Raw genomic sequence first — 21,414 nt, forward strand, 5'->3', positions numbered from 1 at the left:
GGTTTTCACGTTTTGCAAAATTATTTTATACTAAAACACAAACGCAAGCACAAAGTAGCGTAGTAGTGGCCGCTATCTACTAATTTATTACACTGTTTCTAAAACGTATGTGTATTTAGATGAATAACTAATATTGACGAAACTTATTTAACATTTTCACATTTATTTAGCATTAACTTATTGCAAAAGTCCCAATTGTGCGATTTCAATTTGAAATAGTATTGGGCGATGTTGCGAAAAGCATCAACACTGGTGGTTTGTTATCTAGTAATCCAAAAGGCGTAATGAAAATTCTCCCCCAAATAGGGTGGTTCATATTCGGGGGATGCTATATTTAACAGTGCATACCTTCCGGAGGCATTCTGCAACAAAGAAACATCGATCTCCACTTTATCCATGGGATCCAATGCCCCGTAGGAGAAAAAGAAAATTTTCATTCAGAAAAAGACTCTCCCTCCATCTCGCCACTAATCTGCCAAGTAAGAGAGCTTGTGATGCTTTCTAGCAGTCCTACAAACTGGGGAGGTCCTGTCCAACACACTCCCTTTGGATAGGCCTCCCCGAGGAAGTGCGTTTTTCCAAAGAGTTAATTATAGATGTTCAAAATTAAAGACTAGCTTATTATCTCAAATGTGCAATCTTTATGACAAAAAATTTTCTTTCTCAAGATTAAGAAATTTGCAGAAAGCCTATGGTTTAGTATAGAAAGGCCCAAAGGTCATATTCTCGAATTTGTGAAGCTTATGGGCTCCATAGAAATGACATCAAAATCAAGTTAATGCATTTTATTTATTAAGGTTGCAAAATTACCAAATTAGACTGTCTGTGTGTTATGTCGCAGATTTTGTAATGCGATGAGTAGGGAAATGACGTTTAAATTACATACTTATAAAAATAACTACATCATACCTCAAGATCATTTTTAAATTCTAGAGTAAATAAACACCAGTGTGAAAAGTTCATATAACATGAATCTGAAAGATAAACTGAGGAATCAACCAACCAAAAAAAACCATACCAGAGTTTACCACAAGATATCAAATAAAAATAGATATGTAACTCAAAATATTGGCAATAATAAATAATACCTACACAATCAAAGATGAAAATTCTGTAACTTTAATTAAGTACACCATGAAATTAAAAATTCTTAAATTAGGAGAAAAACTAGAAATGTTCAAATTCGAGGAAAAACAATAGAAACATTAAAAACTCAGCAGGGGGTACGTGTCATTTTGCCGTGAAACCCAGTTTGCATTCTTTTAGCCAAAATAAAGACTCTTTGCTCATGATATGAACTCTTTAAGAGAGAAAGAAAGAGAGAGAGAGAGAATTCGGGACCCATGCAAAGAAAAGTACTAAATAAATATTTTTTGATGAAGTGGACATAAGTAAGACTTAATGTAACTTAATATTTGACAACTTGTTTAAATACCTAACTATTCTTGGAGGCCTTATCCAATCAGTAACACGCTTGTGGATAAACCCAAAGCGACATTTTAATTAAGCCAAGATTCTTTGAATTGCTCCCTAAAAATAGGCTATAATTTCCGAAACATAGAGTAGAAATTGCCGATATTACATCAGCCGCGATGCTACAAGTCATTGCAGAGGCTTGTGTCATGCGCATTTTCGTTTGCCTACCAAGGTGTACCTACGTATGTGACGTCACATTCGAAGCCTACACGGTGGCGGCAACGTAAATATATACAGACAGGCGATAAGAGCGTCATATAGATTTCCAGTCCGTATTCGAGCCTTGGAAGCTAAAGTTGCTTGATGCCGGTATCGGTTTTGGTTAACACGTGGCGGCGCGATATCAGAGTACCAAGTTACATTAGCACATAAGGGTGGTTCTTCTGGTTTTAGTACCAGAAAAGAAAGTGAGAATTTTTGTCGCTGGTAAGTTAGCAATATGAAGAAATTTATTTTGCTTTTAAAGTAATTTAAGGAAACAGTCTATGGGGTGGCGCGGTGGCAATATATCATATTTCTGTATCCAAAAATTTATTAAAACTTGAAAAATTAAAAGTCTTGGAAAAGAGTGCAGAGGGAATCCCAAAGGTGCCCACATGGCAATAATATAAATGATGCAATAGTGACACCATGTAGCGTCATCGAAGGCAATACATTTTTTGGTCTTTATTTAATATAACTGCTTGATTAAACACACAATTAAGAATATAATTATGGACAACCCTGTAAATTGTATAAAATAAAAAAATATTACTTAATAAGAAACTTAATTACAATATGTCTTGAGGTTTAGGGATGAAGTGCTATTAGCATTGAAGTAGGCATGATTTCAATGGGATACGACTTAAGTTTATGAAGGTGTGAAAAGTCTAAAACATAATTACTGGTCAAATAAAGATTATTATAAGATAAAACATATGGATAGTTTATGAGAAATGTCCCTAATCACCCAGAAATCATTATTTGCTCCAAATTCCTCATAACGTTTCTTTTCCTATTTACATGCCTATTATTTCTGGAAAGATAACTAAATTTATAACTATTCCAACAAGACCTTCAAGACGTTCCCTGCGCTTTTAAAAATAAATTTGCATCATCGGTCCAGAATCTAGGCCTAGACTCCCAAAGATTCTATTTTATGAAGTTGCTGAGTCATTTCAGTTGAATTGACTTCACCTAATATTTTAATAAAATTTTCCTTGTGAAAATGTGTAACTGATGAAATGTAGATACATCCAGCGTAATTGAGGTAAATCGACGCATATTTAAAATAAGTATTTTTTTGGGAGCCTTGTAATGGGGCCATTGAGCTAACACTTGGCATACGTACAACTTTCCATTGTCTGTAAGCTAATTATAAATAGATGCCACATATGAATATTCTGGCGACATATTTAGGTTTTAATTACAAATTGCTTGCAAATAGTGACAAAATTCCCTTTGAAAATTAAAAACTGATTAAAAGTACAATTCAACCTTCAGATAATCTATGCTCGTATAAGAACGATTCTTATCAATTAATTTGAGTATTAAGAAAATTTTCATTTCATTTAATATAGGTATAAAATTAAAAGATTATCTAGTCACAAACATAATGACACATTTCTCAACGACACCTTTTATGCTTCAATGATTGATTGCAATAAGGCAAATCCGATAGCGCGCGAGATATTATGTTGTGGCCATTCTACGTCAAGTCAAGGTTGCAAATTTAGTACAAAAACGTGCAAAGAGCATGATGCAACTTTTAGTAGTATGGCGCCTCATCGCAATGTGAATGTCAATGATCGATAACGAACTCGTAATGGGAACCGTTAAGTAATACCTAGGGTGAATACTTAACGATCTTTCTTTATATGAGAAGCAGCAATTTAAGTACACATGATGGTTAAAGTGCCAACCTCCTAAGCTAATGAAGATTATTCAAAACATCAAAATATCCCTAGATTAGGATTTATATGGCGTAATATTAAAAAAAAATCAATAAAAGTACAAACACGTGGCAACGTTGTAACTGAGCGTGCCATTTGTAACAATGGCAGTGTATAAAGAGTTTCCGACATACTCCACCGTACTAAATGGCGTCATGTTGTCACTTATGCCCGAAGCTTTTTACGGCAAAACATTATTGTTTCGAGTCTGTCTTCTCATCTTAAAGTACCGACCGAATACTAAACAGAGAACATTACCTTCTAGATAAAGTTACAAGTATTTCCTTTTAATGTCCCATTTCCGCCCAGCATACTCATTTGCAGACAATTGAAACGTATATTTTTGCACAATAAAGAAATTTGTAAAAATTTGAGAGTAAAATATGCTCCTAGCGTCCATTGTCTTTAAACGAAAGTAGCCTCTAATTTTCAAATAAAAAAAAATGTAGTAATCACTTTGGCATTAGACATGCACATTCAGCAAGTTTTTTAAAATATTTTAACAAACGGAATGAAAAATGAATTTGTAGATTAATGGAGAGATCAATCATAAACCAAATTTGCTTTCAACTAATTCGAGATGGGACATCACGTTAAAAAGAAATCCGTTAATGGCGCCCTCTAAAGAATAATTACTAATTATTGTCTTGTTTTGACCTTGTAAAATAAAAATGAGCTAAAAAATAAACTAAATGTACGAGCTGCAACATGCTAAATTACCATGCACACAATTTCATTGTTTACGATGTTAATGTGTACTAAGATTCTGAATATTATAGTAACACATATATCACAGAAACTTTGGCAAGATTTCCACACCTAAATATCTACACTTGTAGGTGTTATGATGATATTGTGAGGGGAAAATTGTACTATATTTTGTACAATTAATTCAGATAAATGAGTCGTCAAAAATTTTCGATATCTACTAAACGCTTTTTTTCCTTATCTTTTCCGATGAACAAATAAATCACTATTGGCCAGTACATTAAATTAATTCTAGACTTTCTTTACTACCAATACTATCAACAGTACACCTTCTCTGCCTGTCACAACCCTAATGTAGCATGTAATTGGAAATAGTGAATAAGGGATTTTTGAGTGGCCTCGGTTTCATTGGATAACGGAGATTCCGTTGTTCGAGGTCGTTGCATTTCATTTTATGACACTGGCAAGCAGAAACGCGCCTATAATATATAGGTGCAAAGTGAGAAGTATTGCTGTTTATCAGCTAACAAATAACACCATTTCGTATGTATAAAGTGACATTTTATTTTTTTCGCCCCTTGGGCACCAAATTATAAACATACAATGGTGTCTTTAATAGAAAATTTTAGGACGCCACTGTTAAGGTCCCCCCTCGGTGCAATCCGTGCCGTATCGGTGAATCGACCGTAACCGGAACCCGTGAACGACCTCCAGGCAAGCAAACACTCAGTAGTTTCACGTCGCAGACCAGCCAAACATGAGCGGTCGTTTTATAAATTCCATTGGTGTCATTTAATACAAAATGTCTATAAACGTGGAGTTAATGATAAACCTGGTTGAAAACAAGCCGATAATATGGGACAAATCGTTAGAGATGTACAAGAGCAAGGGAGCCAAAGAGGACGCGTGGAAAGAGATTTGCTGTATGTTGAACGACGAGTTTGAAGAGATGGAACATTTGGACCAGGATGATTATAGTAAGAATATGTAACTAAATACATATACTAAATTCAGATTTGAAGTGTCCATGATGTAAACGTAAGCACGTGACCAATTAGTCGGCCGCAACTCAACCACACTTTTTTTTACAACATAGACATTTGAAATACGATTGACCAAGCACCTCTGGGTGATTGAACATCTAGCACTGTTTTGCAGTAAAATTAGTTATCAAGAAATGGACCCAAGTGCGCGACTCCTGGATGAAATCCATGAAAAAATATACACGTTCTCGACCATACATCTATCACAACCAAATGTCCTTCCTGGAGAAAATCATGGACACCCCCTCATCGGCCAACGATGACAGTTCGGAGCCTTGTATTATAAAGGAAGAAATCACAGAGGATGAACACATAATTATTGAACAACCTGAAACTGTGGCCGCAACATCTAGCATTTCAGAAATAAGAAAAAGAAAGCGTATGGATGCTGTAGAGGATGTAGGCAATACCAAAGTGTTTAAGTATATAGATCATCAGCTAGTCGATTCTGAGGAGAACAGACATTTGTCGTTTTTCAAAAGCTTGTTACCGTCATTAGCACTATTTGATGACGACCTAACATTGGAATTTCAAGGAGGAGTTATTAGACTGCTGCAGGAGATCAAGAGGGCCAGATATAGCCAATGAGTTATATTTTAAGGAAAATTTATAACTAAGCACAACATCACTAGAATTACTAATGCAGTGCGATAAAAATTATCGATTATGCCAATTCAGTATTACATATTTATCTAATGAGTTTCACATTTAAAATGTTTATCTTAACTGATGAGGTTTCAAATCTAGATATGACTTGTTATTTAGTCGTATGTACATAAATATGTGTACATACGTGCGTAAATTTAAAGATAATATACAATTCAGAAGTGCACTTAAACTGACTGTTATTGTTTTTATAACCAGAATATACCACGTGGTTCAAGATTAAAAAAATCAAATGGTCGCTTACCAGAATTGCAACTGCAGTATTTGTCAAATGTTTCCGTTTTTAGTAACTAGTCTTGTGGCAAGCAAAAAACTTACCTATACCAAAATGAAAAATGCAGATATTTAAGAATAATTGTATGTTAAAAGTCTCACCACGCCTTATAGCTGCAACTCCTCAGCCTCGTGCTACAGCATTTTCTTGTTTTTTCTTCTGGTATATAATTTCATCAAAACCATCGTTTTCGTATCATCTCATAACTTGAATAGAGCGACGTATTTGATCTTGTCTTAAAGGATAGACATTTCCCAAAGACCATCTTTCAGGACTCCCTGTATGTTAATGACGTTTGAATTATGATGCAATTTAATATCTCACGGAAAAGGGATTTTTAGATGGACCCCCCGACATTAAAAGAGGATAAAAACGTGTCGGGTTTTTCCCTTCAGACTTGGACTTGATAACCTTGCCAGCAAGGTAATCTCCATAGAAAAGACGAAATTAAAGCAGAGCATTGGTCAATTTCTTTATTTCTATGAAAATGAACATGCTGGTAAAGTTACCTGGAAATTTGAAAAAATTGTGCTTAATCATACTAATGGAATGCCCTTAATTAGGATACAAACTAGAAAGCCGGACCTCAGAGACTCATTAAAAAGTGCTTTTCCTTTCCTTTTCTGGCGAATTATACACATATAGGAAAAAAACAAACTTTTTTATAATTACACTATATTGAAAACCTGATTTAAATATAAAAAGTATACTGCAACGAATGTTAGGTCGTAGGATTGGACTGAATTTGGTTTGATTATTGATAAAATTGAATATGGGTCCTAAGATTGTTGCCCAACGTATGCCTCGAAATTTAATATAGTATATACATACGTACATACATATGATATAGATAAATCAACCAAAGCAAATTTTTCCCCCATTTATTGCGTTTACTTGGAATGTATCGTTTGAAGAAGCATCTTCCAAACGCCTCAAACTTTCATCAGTAGTTACGTTGACTTTATTTATATACATTTTCTTGTAGTTTTCAACAAAAAGATTTTACAGTTGCGACATTTTAAGGAAAAAACTAAATTTTGGGATTTAGTTCTTCAGGAAACGATCTGGGGATTTATATTTCACCCATCTGACAACACTGGCTACGTTTTGCAGAGTGTTGTCGATTGGTTTTCCAAGCGTCGGGTTTAAGAGACCAGGCGCCCTCCCTGCAGACTTAAGAGTCAATACATCGATTTCCTGTAAACGTTACCAACAATACAGTTTTCATAAAATTGGCCATTGCCCTGCCCTGATTAAGTATTTCTATAGAAATTACCTCGTTGGACAGTTGTTTTGATTTCGTCGTTTCTGTGCAACATGATCTTGCTGCCAAATTTACCTAGACATTCACAATTGTCGAGAATATGCCGGAATGCATTCGGCTAGTCCACCGCTCAAATGAATGGAAAATAAACACTTTGAACGACTCAACCTCAACGACTGTAAACGCATCCCAAATCTTTAGCAAACCATGCCTTAGAGACAGATTTAGGCTGGTTTTATATTTAAATGTGTATATATGTATACATTCTACATTTCTATAAAAATTGATAGAAAGAAGATTTAAAAGTAGATTTATGGGAAAGATCATGATGCAGTTTATTTCTGGTCAGGGCATAAAATGACCGCCATTTATTAAATTATAAACTAATAATTCAAAGTATAAATAATTTTACCTGGAAACAATTTATATAGAAATAATGAAATATAAAAGTAGATCAATGGCTAGTTCATTTCTTTCCATGAAAATTACATCGCCGATTGTATATACGGCTACAGTTTGAATTATTGATTATTAGCCTTCCTTTACTTTCAATACGACCGCCATATTGCAGCCTCTGATCGATTAAAAACTATGACGTTATATTTCCACAAATCTACTTTTTTCCGATTTTCCCCAATATCAAAGAAAGAAATCAAAACTGCATTCTTTTATGAATCAACAATTCAAGAAAATTCAACCAAGAAAGTATGAAAATATACTTAAATCGGAAATCAATTTTACACAAATTCAGGGGTACGCCGCTTGGCTCGTTGCTGGCAATAACTCGTGTTTTTAATATGATTTCACATGGTTTCTCGAGGTACTAAATGGCAAATTCAATCACTTAAACTATCGCCTAATTATAAATTTCAAACAATCACTAATATTGATTAAACTAGTCTCTAAAAGATAAGCAATATTTACCTAAAATTGGAGCAGCGAAGAGTAAGGAAGACATCTTTGAAATAAAGGGTGGTCAACGAACAGAAACAATTGAATATTGAAAACAATTGAAATTAGTTATTAGCACCTCGAGCGCCGCTCAGTGGGTAAATTTTTTACAAATTTGGGAATATCTTAAATAGATGGTAGCACATGAAGAAATATCAGCTGTTATTGTAAGTGTCAAAAAAGACGTTAATAATCGTTTTATTTGTTTTAATTAATGCAAGATTAAAATAATTTAAAACATTAATTAAACTAATTAGTTCTTCGCATTACACCCTCAGAAAAAAAAAACTGTCAGAAAAAAAGCGAGTAGCTCACAGTTTTTGATGTTCACATTAAATTTTCACTAAAAAAATCTAAATTGTGTGTTAATGTCAATAGCAAAACATTAATATGAACACCCCACAGGGTAAGTTACCTTTAATATGCTTTATCCATAAACTAAATACATGTATGTACGTATTAAAATTAAGCAGGTCATTTCAGGAAAAAAAAGTGAGGTGAGAAGGTACTTAAAGGCCCCAAATAAATTTGTTCTTAAAAGTCAACTTTAATTTTCTGCTATCTTCTAATTCAAAGATACCTTTGGAAATTCAAAATATATCAAATAAAGGTATTGTAGGGTTTTATAGACTTAAAACTGGCTCAGTTTTTAACTAAAATTTAGCCTCATGAGAGTGACCTCGACATATAAAAATCCTGCCATATTAATCAGCCAACAACAAAACTGTTTTGGTAAAGAGTGCTCATCAAGGGAAAAGTTGTTAAAGTTATTTCCTGTTAAAGTTCATTTTTTGCTTGAAAATAATTCAAGTAAAGTAAGACAATTGTTCATATGTTTAATCTACAATTTTCCATGATTTAGATGATTCATTAGACATAGTTTGCTTAGTGTAGGCAGTAGACACATAATTTACCCAGTCTCATATAAGATTTATTTTGCTGATTCTACTTAAAAAACAAATTATAGCTTAATAAAATCAAAGTGATTTAAAAGTCTGCAGAAGTTGCACAATATTTAGTCATAAGTACAGTTTTGTAATAGTTAATTTCATTATATCTGATAATAGTATATGTTTTAATTACTAAATCATAAACAGATGCAATCATAGGTTGGGAAAGGTCACAAAAAATGAATGTCATGTAAAATTTGTGAATATGTAAATATATTCATTAATTTGTGTTTTCAAGTTGTTTCAAATCAATTTGCTTTTTCGTCATTAAGGTGCAGATAGCACTTGTGTAAAGCACCCCAGGTTATGCATATGTATTATTATATTATATGTATTAACCTCTTACATTATTACTTATATTACTTTCTCATGGAAATCTAAGGACAATATTAGAACTTAATTAGAATGTATGTTTACATAGAAATACAATTCCTTTGTCTGATATAACTAACCCATCAAATTGTAATTAGCTGAGACTCAAAGTCTCAGTACTGTTTAAGGTTCAAACTACCCTTATTAATGTACTTTAGTAAAGTCCATGTAGATATCATGTATATAAATAGGGTACGTCTACACAACACAGTCAGTCAGTCAGTCAAGCAGTCAAGCTCAAGTTCAACAGAAACCTTCACGACTCATCTTCACACACACTTACATAAAAGGGTCTTTACGCCTCGCTTCTGCTCTTGTATCATCGAGAAGTTAATAAAGTGTTATATTTTTGACTCACGTATAGTTTTTCCAACCCGGCACATTACACTTGAATAGGAAAGTAATTTTCATTAGGTCAATGCATTATTACTTGATATGTTAAATAATTACACTTTATATATATATACAATATATATATATGTGAGCTTTCATAAAGAAAGTCATATGGGGTTGCTTATCAACTCATTTAATGTAAATGCAAAAAACATGTTGTCTCATAATATTGTAACTTATCCTTGGGCATGTGCGGAATGTCACAGGCACCTGTGCCCCATTGTAAATTAGAAATGGACTAAACTTGTATTAGTCAAAATAGATTATTTGTGGTAAAAGATAAAAGTCTGTTTATCATCTCGCCTAAAAACATATGGAGGTGCGAATAAGATGATTAAGGGATGTCAGCGTGGGAAGAATGAGGAAGGTATGGTGACAGGCTTTTTGGAAGAAAAGCAGATGCACCCGGGGTGACTCTCACGCATCAAAAAGGGATTCATTAGATTCCCGATTCTAGAGAAATAAAGAAGTATCGCCTAAACTTGTGTTTTTGTTTCTCTACGAGTTAGGAATCTTCTGACATATATAATAATATTAAAAAAAATTAACTTAATAACTAAGTGAATATTTTACTGAGGATATTTAATGAGATGTACACTCAGGAACAAAAGTATTCATACAGTAAACTAAAAGTTGAAAATCTGCTTGATATGCTTAAAAAACCTAAACCCTAATTTCAAATATACACAAATCTTAAAATATATACATATTCGTCAAGATTTTAACCAGATAGGTCACAAAAAAATTGGTATGCTCAAATGTACATAAAAACAATTTTGTTAAAAGAACAAAAGTATTCATTCAATAAGAAAATAGTTTTTTGTACTTTCAACGCATATTTGAATGCATTTGCGAATCAAAATATTTGTCGGTTAAAAAATAATTCATACAAGGTGTGGGTGATACACGTGATAGTATGATACACGTTAATAGTATGAACTACTAGTATATTATATAAGAAATAAAGTGCTTGGTTGAGGTGATTCCGTAACCTCTTACAGACGACGACTAACTGTATACCTATATCATATGCAAAGAAGTAAACGGTACTTAGAACCCAAGAATAAAACATAACGTAGCCAGAAAAAGGAACCAGACATAAACATAAACAATCTCCCTAGACGAAAGGTAATCAATATTAAGTATTTATTACCGAAAATGGGAGACTGTTCCCATAAACCGTCTTTAATAATGTGATTTCTAACAATATTAACAACAACATTGTTTGATTTTAATCTTACTCAAACTACAATGCTAAAACTTTTAGAATACCAATTCGTTAAAAAAATTTGACAGAAAGATAGTGAAGTAGTTTATGCAGAAAAAAAGATTATTTTAAATATGTTAATAAAGGCAAAATATACGCACAAATCGCAAACGTAATTAAAAGACCACAGTCGACTATTCAAAGTATTATTGGTAAATTTAAGAAGACCCCGAAATGTTGCAAAATAAACCTCAAAGTGGTAGACCAAGAAAATTAACACCAAGGAAAGAAAGAAAAATTGTAAACATTACAAAAAAGCAGCCAACTACAAGTGCTTAAAGCATTACTTCAGACCTAAGGAGAACTGAAAATAAACTTGTCCATCCAAAAACTATAAGAAGATGCATTAGAAGAGCTGGTTTCAGTTGTAGAGTGACTACAAAAAAAACACACCTCAGCAAAATAAATGAAAAGAAAAGATTGCAGTTTGCTAAAGAATACGTGAATCGGAATTTAGATTTCTGGAACAAAGTTATTTTCTCAGACGATTTCAAATTCACATTATTTTCTTCGGAAAATCAAATAAAGGTGTGAAGAAAACAGAATACTGCACATGATACAAAGAATATACAACCCACTGTTAAGCACGGAGGACAAGGTGTGATGGTGTATGGCTGCATAGCTGCATCAGAGGTTGGGAAGTTAGTATTTATTGACTCAATCATGGACAAACATTTATATTTACAAATTTTACAAGGAAATTTGCAAAGTAGTACTAGAAAATTGAGTCTCGAAAGGTCATATTATTCTCAACAGGATAATGACCCGAATCACGCAGCCTATAATGTTCGTCAGTGAATTGCGTTCAACGTTCCGTGTATTTTAAAGACACCTCCCCAATCGCCTGATGTGAACCCAATTAAAAATATTTGGCACGAACTGGAATTAAGGGTACGAAAACATCATATCATGTCGAAAGAAAATGTGAAATAGATGCTAATGGAAGAATGAGATCAAATACTCTTTGAATTAACGAATAAATTAATTCATTCTATGCCAAGGAGGCTTCAAGAAATTACACAGCACAAAAGATTACACCCAAAATATTAACGTAAGGGCTTCATGATTTCTTCACTTGTCTTAAATTTCTAACTGTATGAATACTTTTTTCCGCTATAAAATGTGTTAGGACATACCTTTTATTATTAAAAAAAAATTGTATATTGACATTAGAGAATAAATTAATTTACGTTTAATACGACGAAATACAGACGTTCAAACGTATTAGCAAAAATCGGAACATGTCCATATAACTAAGATGTCGAACATATGTGGCTAAAATCCTCGGACACGTTGATTTTTATTTTTTCTTGCGGTTTTTTTGATAGTAAATTCATGTATACAGGGTAGTCCAAAAGTCAGGTACGACCACCAGCTTTGTTTTTTTTTTAATGCAAACACCCATTTTTTATTTCATTTTTAAATTCTACACAAAATTCTAAGTATGTTGCATGTACCATATCCTATACCTAACTAACTAAAAACTTTAATTTTTAACATATTTAATCGTAAATTTCTCGAGACCTGTTGCGTTTAGGTACAGGACATGGTACGTGAAACGCACTTAGAATTTTCCGTAGAATTCAAAAATGAAATAAAAAATGGGTGTTTCCATTTGAAAAAACAAAGTTGGTGGTCGTACCTGATTTTTGGACCAGCCTCTAACATGAATTTACCATTAAAAAAACCACAAGAAAAAATAAAAATCGACGTGTCCGAAGATTTTGGCCACATATATTCGTTAGTTATACGGACTGTTCCATCCAAAACTTCCACACTGTATGGTTTTTCTAACGTGAATTGTTTTTTTTTATCTTTGTAAGAGGCGTCTGAATACTTTTGTCTCTGATTATATGTAATCTCAGCGTGCGGCACCTGGCATTACCCAAGAGTCACGCCCAAATGTGGTGCCCTAATTTATTTGCTTATACTTAATTGTAGTTCGAAGGTCTTATTTAGTCTTATTGTTTTTGGAATATTGGAATTTATACAAACATCAACAAACCTTTTAAGATTATTCTAAATTAGCTCTCTTAGTAATACGCAACAAGAAATACCAACTGATAAGCTTCTATTTATTGTAAATCTACCAAAACATAATATGTACTTTTATTGCGGAAATTTATTCTTTGGCAACGTAGATATTGCAATTAGAATGTTATTAATGTCCAATCTAGAATATTAAATATTGGCAATGGCAAATGGTTGTGTAAGAAAAGGAGCTTTTCACTGTGAGTTCAGATTGTGTTGTTGTAGGTTTCCCTAAATTTGAACATTTTCTGTTGAAATATCTCCCTAAGGATGTAGGCAAAATTTCGCCCGATTTCATCATCATTCATATTTAAATTTTTCCTCCAGCTAACAAACCCATTAGACGTCTAAATTGGCCTTATAATTGAATAATTTCATCGTACAACTTTTCAAATAAGTCCATGTCTGGCGTACGCATAATTCGGCTATTAGTAACTCGTACAATCAACTTCTCAGTTAAAATTTGTTAAAGGGTCAAGAAATTTTTAAATCTGCATTGTTGCCAGTGTTGCCATGATTAGAAAGGGAAAAAATGTTATTAGAAATATTATTATGATAAACGTTCACTAGCATGCTAAGGATATTGTTGTCGCATGATAGGTAGGTAATAGTTATCGATGTTGCTATGCGTTTAGCGTTCAAATACAGTCCACGGTTTAGTTACAACAACAATTAATTTGCAGATAAATATACAGAATATTTACCGCAAATTACCATTTTTTCCTGAAGCTGAATGTCACCTATAAACCCAATATCAAGCCTCAGGTTTATTCACCATATATATATTCACCATCAGGTTATTTCACACATAGTCATCTTAAGTAATATGATCCGTTTATCATCAAATTAATTTTATTTTTAAGCAATTAATCCATCTTGCAATGACGGTGCAACGTATTGTTTCGTAGGAAAATAATGAAAACCTCACACTCATCGATCAAATGATCGTGATGATGAGCGCTGAAATCAGCATAATTTTATTGCAACTAAATTCAAACTTTATTACTAATTTGCCGCTGCTCCGAATGTAAATTGTATATAAAAATAAACTAGCACGCTTTCCTAATGGTTAAATGTGATTAACAAGAAAATCAATCAACGGTATCCTTCTACGCAGCGCTGACACAGCTAAATAGCAGCCCAAATAATTGTTTGTATTCCAACTTTCAGCTACATATTATTGCGTTTTAATAACATCTATGTATTTACATTACACACTATAAATTACTGTAGGCTACTAATGATGACTCAGTTGCAAGCAGCAAGTTAGTATGCTTGATTTTGGTTCAGTTCCATTATATTCTTTCCTTCGCCATTTTTTCAATAAAATTGAAACTTTTTCAAGTTTTTATTTCTCTTCTTCTCTGGTATTTGCGATCTAAATGCTTTCGCATCTATAAACCTTCCATTAAGATCTAATGAATTTTTTTAGCACAATTCCTATTAACGTGTGTTTTGGACAAGCCCTAAAAATACCGGTTTAATTTTTTTTCGCCTTACATAAGAGTTTAATGGCATGAGGGCAATGAGCGACAATATTTTACTTAAATGGATTTTCTATTATTACACAGGAAATCATGATCCATTTTTATATCCAATGTATTTCGTACGTAGTTAATGCTAATCTTAAATGAAGTCTTAAAATCCTAATTGAAATATAAAAGAACCTTTAAAAGTCCTTTATCATATTATTGGCAAATTGGTGTTCTAAATTAGGAAGTAGGTTGTTATATCATTAAAACGCTTAATTTTACGTTCTTTTCAGTTTACAATGGCGTGTGAATGTTTTTCGAAAACATAACAACTATAAGGATAGTGCATAAAATATAGTATAATAGTGTTATCGTGGTCATGTGCCTTTCAAATGCAGAAACCTTGAATCTTGAACAAGTAAACATAAAGTTTACCCATATCGATTTTTTTTCACTTTAAGTGGAACGTAGTGTATAAGGAGACAAAAGTATTTACCCATTGATTTGGCATTAAAATCAACATACATATATCTCAGTTTATGGCGCTTCTTTAATGCGAAGATAAAAGTAATGACGTATATGAACACTATTGGGTGGGGTTTACGTTAAAATCTGCTTTATCACAAGTTTAGCATTATTTATGTATTCATTAATACAGCAAATGTGTGTTTTCAGAGAAACTTGTAAGTTTTGGCTTTTGATAAAGGAAAAGTATTTTAGTGAGTTTTCAAGGCGCATTAGAGTACCCACCATTACAAACAATTTATTTTGATTTCAGGAACGAGCACCTACCGAGTGTCCTTTAGTCAGTAAAATTCCAAAAAAATGGTAAGTTATTTTGGCATTTCTCAAATTTCTTAGCTATGGGAATTCTTTTTCCTCTCAGACGGAAAACGAAAAACCTGTCCCTCAAAATGGTTCCGCACAGGAATTGGAAACTTTCCTACCAAAGGACAACTCTAGCGTTAATGGAGTTACCAAGTAAGTGATATTTTCATGTTTTTTAGATTTTTTTTTTACAGCAACATTGGATGTTTCATTGGTTGGCTGGATGCATGAGAGTGTGAGAGTCATAGAGTGTTTTTATCGAGCTTGTTAAATTAATCTAGATAGGTTCGTTTAACATTTGTTTTGTAGCAATGGATATGGATCATTCGGTATTTTGAAAACCGAAAAGTTAGTTACTCAGTCGACAAGTAATGGGCACTTTTTGGCTTCCGATCAGGTCAAAAAGCAAGTAGCCATAGTTAAGATCTACAAGACGGTTGTAAAAAGATATTGGGATTGATATCATGTGAGATTGACACAGCTTAATTTCGTTAAATCAAGACGTTCAGAGGATCTCTCAGTTCTTAAGGAGGATTCATGAAATGTGCAATATTCATTCCAATATGGAGGAACTTTTACCAACCGAATTAATTGTGGTTTTAGTAAAGGCTAAAGCTGTTACCCGTGGTTACTTTATATTAAACAAAACCTATTAACTTCTGGAAATTAATATGAATTAATCCTTTCAGATACAAAATCAAGGGGAGTGACTTTGAAGCTGCAAACTATGAATTCGACCCTTTCAAAGCGCGAGATTTGGAACATCCAGTTTCGTAAGTAGTAATTTTTAATATTCTCAAGTGCAGAAGTGCAAGTTACCTCACTCACACAAAACACATTTCCTAGCCGTCTGACAAAATGCATTTAACTGTACTCATTTTCTACATGGTATTTCAAAGTTATCAATTAACTGGTTTATTTCCCCATGGCAGAAATATGGATACCCTCACCCATCTCCTTAAAGCCTCTCTTGGAACTGGAATTCTTTCCATGCCTGCAGCTTTCAAATCTGCTGGTCTGGTAATGGGCATCTTTTCCACCATTCTAGTGAGTGTGATTTGCACCCATTGTTCGTATATCTTAGTGGTGTGCGCCCACGAACTATATCGAAGAGCCGGTAAAACTCAGATGAGTTTCGCTGAAGTGGCGGAGGAGGCTTGCCGAAGAGGCCCCAAATGGGCGCAGCCTTTTGCATTAACAGCGAAGTAAGAAGTTTCGCGTATTAATTCTGTTAATTCAATATGTAATATTTATTGTGTCAACAGACATTTGGTACTGATAGGCATCTTCGTTACCTATTTCTTTACCTGCTCCTGCTACAGCGTGATCATTGCCATGAACATCAACTACGTACTGGATTATTATTTGGGTTACAACGTTAATATTCGGATCGTTATTGCTCTGCTTCTTATTCCGCTGATCCTACTGGCATATGTTCCAAATCTTAAATACTTGGCCCCATTTTCCATGGTAAGACAGATTGTGCTCCACAAGATTTATTTTTAAATATAAACGATTAACATATTTTAGGTGGCCAACGTTTGCATGGGGATTGGTTTGGGCATCACCTTCTACTACTTGGTAACTGACATTCCGCCCATCAACGACATGCCTCTGGTTGGGAGCGTGACCACCCTGCCGATTTCCGTCGCCATTACTATGTTCGCCATTGAAGCTATTGGAGTGGTAAGTTATGCATTTGGCTACAACGCATTACGGTTTTGTTTCATAAACGGGATGCCGGAAAGTTGTCGATATGAAATGCAATCTTCTATAGAATATATGAACTTCGGCCCTGAAATTTCTTAATTTTTCTCTTTGTTTTACGACATTTACTCATCCGAAAAATCAAACGACCTTCACCCTTAAATTCTTCAACATCATACCGTGAAAATACCAAATAGATGAATTATTCTAGGTTATGCCGTTGGAAAATCACATGGCCTCCCCACAAAGCTTCACCGGTCTATGCGGAGTGTTGAATCAAGGAATGTCATTTGTCACCTTAATCTACATTCTTCTGGGCTTCTTTGGATATTTGCGCTACGGAGATTCCACTCTAGGATCTGTGACGTACAATCTCCCGAGAACAGCTACGTAAGTTTCAAACCTCAAAACTTTTAATCATTTCAAGGGTTGAAATTTGTTTTATACTATTTAATAATAAAATTCCCTCCTTAGACCAGCCCAAGCAGTCAATATTCTGATAGCCATCGCCGTTTTTTGCACTTTCGGGCTTCAATTTTACGTCTGCTTAGACATCGCCTGGAACTCCATCAAAGATAAATGCACCAAACACCCCAATGTCAGTCAGTACGTTATGAGAACCGTGATGGTATTAGTCTGTGTTGCCAAGGCCATCGCAGTGCCCACCATCATCCCCTTCGTTGGCCTTATTGGAGCCTTCTGCTTCTCGATAGTCGGTTTGGCTGTACCAGTGGCTATAGAAGTCATCACTTTTTGGGACAAAGGATTCGGACCATATAACTGGAAGATTGTTAAGAACGTGATTATTATTCTCGTGGCTATTCTGGCGTTCATTTTCGGCTCTAAATCCGCCATTGAAGACATCGTTAACTTGTATCGTAAATAAGAAAATAATTAATTACTTTCTCAATGTCTTGTACATGTTGGGAGTAATTTATTCCATTGATTTCTAAGGAGGTTCAGTTTAAGTTTCGCACGGAAGTGTAGTCAGATTAATTTTACCTCGCGTCAGGCTGTGATATTTTCATTATTAGAGTCCAAGGGAGGGTCTTTTTCTCTCTCTTACCGGCGGTACCTTTTCAATTTTAAGCAGTACTTACAGTGGCCAGTACAAATTTAGGTATATTCGAAATAGGTGCTGAGGTGGAGGGTTAAATTCACTCTCTGAGTGTATACTATACATCGTATTCTAAGAGGTAATTTCTCTGGTGAACTTCGACGAACATATTTTTGATAAGTATGTTTTTGAACACTTTTGATATTCTCTATTTGAGGTCCGAAAATAAAAAATATTAGTCCGTAGAACTCGAAGACATTGCATGGTTGTGAACTGTAGAGAGATTTAATTAATGTTTCTTAAGTTTTTTTTATAGAAATTTGTTGAAATATTTTAAAAGGATCTAATTTGACGCTGACTACGATTTTTTTTTGCTGGAAAGTAAAACGAACCAATTCAACTTTTTCTCAGAAAACGCAAGTTATCAAGCCTCTTTGCAATGTCTTCTCCGTATAAACGACTGTTTATAATCGTACACATTTTTTTACTTTTCGTGCCTTAATTCAAGGAAAGTGTGCGGTTGAAGTGAAATTTTAAGTCTAATATCATCCTATATAATAAAACATAAACGTCCTTCTGTATATGTTTGGGTTTCACAGGGTTTTTAGTATTATATTAGTTATACTATGAAATTCCACGTTCATCTGGCACAATTTTTTATTAGAAATAGTTATTATTTAAAGGGTCAGATCACGTTATTTTTATTTAATAATGTCACAAAGAACCAAAGAAAATAATATTGCAACATTTGCATTTTGAGGTTGTTATAATAAAATCATTGATACCACTAATATGCGTAAATGAAGGTGACTCCAAACGCTGCAACTAGAGAAAATTGATTAGTTGCATTAGTATTCCAATTTCAAGTTCGTTTTTATGAAACTTAAGTCGGTAAGTGCGGGCCAGGCTATATTTCTATGTTCACCTTTACACTTCGACAAAGCTCACTTTTATTCGTCATAGAAAATTTCTATTCTTTCTTTTATTTTTTGAAAATAATGTCCCACTCACCAGTACGAATTGTTGGAGCAGTGGAATTACGTACTTTTTTGAGTTTAAACTTAGTCAGAAAAATATTCACTCTTTACCAAGAGCTTTAGGTCTTTGTTCAATAACTTGTAGTTTTTTTCCCGAAAATCGAACGGAATGCGTGCTAACCCCTTTCCAGGTATGTCACAAACATGGTTCATTGAAATAAACAATTTTTTTGTATACTCAGGCTATTTGGGATTCTGTTTGACGATCGGGTTGTTGTATTGCGAAATATTCAGGTCTGTACAAAACTTTATGATTATTTTTACTAACTTACATTTACGTTATCCTGTTAACCATGGTACAGACCTGTATATTTGACCTCACAACAGATTAAATCCCTAATAAAATACTAATTTGGACAGGGCCCAGATGAGATGTACAACTTTACAAATCGTAGGAGTTTCTTGTCCTGTTTTATTCAGCATTTGGCTTGTGGTATTGTTCGTAGTGCTGTCATATATTCAGCTCTGTACGAAATTTTAGATATTTTGGTGAATAAATAAATAAATAAATATCAGTTAGCAAATATTTTAGCAAGGAAAATTCTATTTGATTCTTTGCGATAATAAAATTCTACATATTCATCTGTTGTTGCTAAATTCCAAATTTAAAATGAAATTTTGAATTTTTAGCGTTTTTAGTTTAATGAATATCAAGCAAGAATAAAATTACAAGATGGAAATTTGCACGCAACATTCATTTAATGCAAAATTCGCTTGTAAGTTCAATTTTGCAACTGTATTACTTCATGTTCTCTCATATTTCTAGCAGAAAATAAATCTATTCAATTAATTTTATTCCAGTTCAGGGTACATAAAATAACAAGAAATTATTAGGTTATTATGTTAGCAATTCCTTTTCGGATAGTTACTACCTCCTTTAAAGTTCAATTTATTTCATAAAAAGTATTTTCATAGGTTTTATTAAAAAAAAAACATTCAAAAATTAAGTCTATAGGTCTATTGCTGAATTTTCCATAAATGAATCTTTAGATTTGTGCTCGATTAATGGCCAAATTATATTGTGCTGTAAACTTTAACAACAAGTTTATTGATAGCACATTAATAATTAGACCTTTAGGTAGCTGTCGCTCATAATGAGGAGTGCATAAACGGACTTTTTAATTTACATTCTATATGGATAATTATATTTATGTATTTTATTCCTGCATTTAGATATTTTCCAGATATTAAAAGTTGGCTGAAATTGAATTCACTGAATTTTCAGTTAGGCCGAAGTCTATGATTGTGGTTAGTACAATTTTCCTCCATTTTTAAGTAATAATCTTTGTTAGTGATTTTCAATAACATATGTGGCTTGCAAATAAAATCTTTAAGCATTGCTACAGTTCTAAAATTTAATTACAATGTTATGGAACATAATTTCAACTAAAGTATTTATCCACTTTATTGTAAGTTTATTAAGACATTTCTTAGGGCAAATAGATGGTTCTAGCAACTTGATCTGCTAGGTAAATTTCATAAAAATACTAAATATCTTATAGGCAAATAATTGGCTAGTTTCTAAGATCCCGTGCGTGGGATTTACCTACAAATAAAAAGTTGCCAGTACTTTGATTTTTCTGTCCTTAGATTAAGTTGTTTACTTTTGCTACCTATTTTAATAGATAGACCAATAATATAAATTTATATATATTGTGAGGCAATTATTTTTTGAGAATAAAATGTTTTTTTTGAAAATTTTTTTAGGTATCTAAGTAATTCAATTTTAAATTATTTTCAACTGGTAAATTATAATAAATTTTTGTAAGAAACCAACGATTTTTTTTTTCAAGACTCCGGTGAAAAATCTGCACGTTTTTACCAATAGAAATTAATATAATTTTCAGAAGAGATGTTAAAATAATAATCTTTGTATAAATTAAAAATTTTGAAGCAAAAAATACCTAATTTCACAAATATGACTTTATCTCTGTATATTTTGGCGCATGAAAATTATCATTAACTATAAACCTATGTGGACGTTCTT

The 21,414-nt window shown here is 33.2% G+C and overlaps 3 protein-coding genes across 4 annotated transcripts in view; all 3 read left to right on the top strand.

Moving 5' to 3' along the window:
• Positions 1 to 1,725: 1,725 nt before the first annotated feature.
• Positions 1,726 to 21,156, top strand: path (pathetic). Of its 2 annotated transcripts, XM_066398309.1 has the most exons (10): positions 1,726 to 1,902; positions 15,577 to 15,626; positions 15,685 to 15,779; positions 15,936 to 15,974; positions 16,316 to 16,399; positions 16,559 to 16,831; positions 16,892 to 17,096; positions 17,157 to 17,312; positions 17,545 to 17,723; positions 17,808 to 21,156. In XM_066398309.1, the coding sequence occupies exons 2-10, from the start codon at positions 15,624 to 15,626 to the stop codon at positions 18,217 to 18,219; spliced, it is 1,446 nt and encodes a 481-aa protein (XP_066254406.1). In that variant the 5' UTR covers positions 1,726 to 1,902; positions 15,577 to 15,623; the 3' UTR covers positions 18,220 to 21,156. The 2 variants fall into 2 exon arrangements, with proteins under 2 accessions (XP_066254406.1, XP_066254407.1); XM_066398310.1 differs by lacking the exon at positions 15,936 to 15,974 and having other exon boundaries at positions 1,727 to 1,902.
• LOC136414266 (uncharacterized) lies at positions 4,760 to 5,883 on the top strand. The gene is made up of 2 exons (XM_066398180.1): positions 4,760 to 5,092; positions 5,274 to 5,883. Exons 1-2 carry the CDS (start codon positions 4,918 to 4,920, stop codon positions 5,744 to 5,746), a joined length of 648 nt encoding a protein of 215 aa, XP_066254277.1. The 5' UTR covers positions 4,760 to 4,917; the 3' UTR covers positions 5,747 to 5,883.
• The window catches only part of LOC136414339 (pyruvate dehydrogenase E1 component subunit alpha type II, mitochondrial-like), a 57,407-nt gene continuing 44,940 nt past the window's right edge, over positions 8,948 to 21,414 (top strand). The window contains exon 1 of the mRNA XM_066398311.1: positions 8,948 to 8,958. The gene's annotated coding sequence lies outside the window, so the exon portion shown is untranslated. The remainder of the gene's footprint in view (positions 8,959 to 21,414) is intronic.

The sequence above is a fragment of the Euwallacea similis genome, chromosome 17 (genome assembly GCF_039881205.1).
Source record: "Euwallacea similis isolate ESF13 chromosome 17, ESF131.1, whole genome shotgun sequence".
In the NCBI taxonomy this organism is placed as follows: domain Eukaryota; kingdom Metazoa; phylum Arthropoda; class Insecta; order Coleoptera; family Curculionidae; genus Euwallacea; species Euwallacea similis.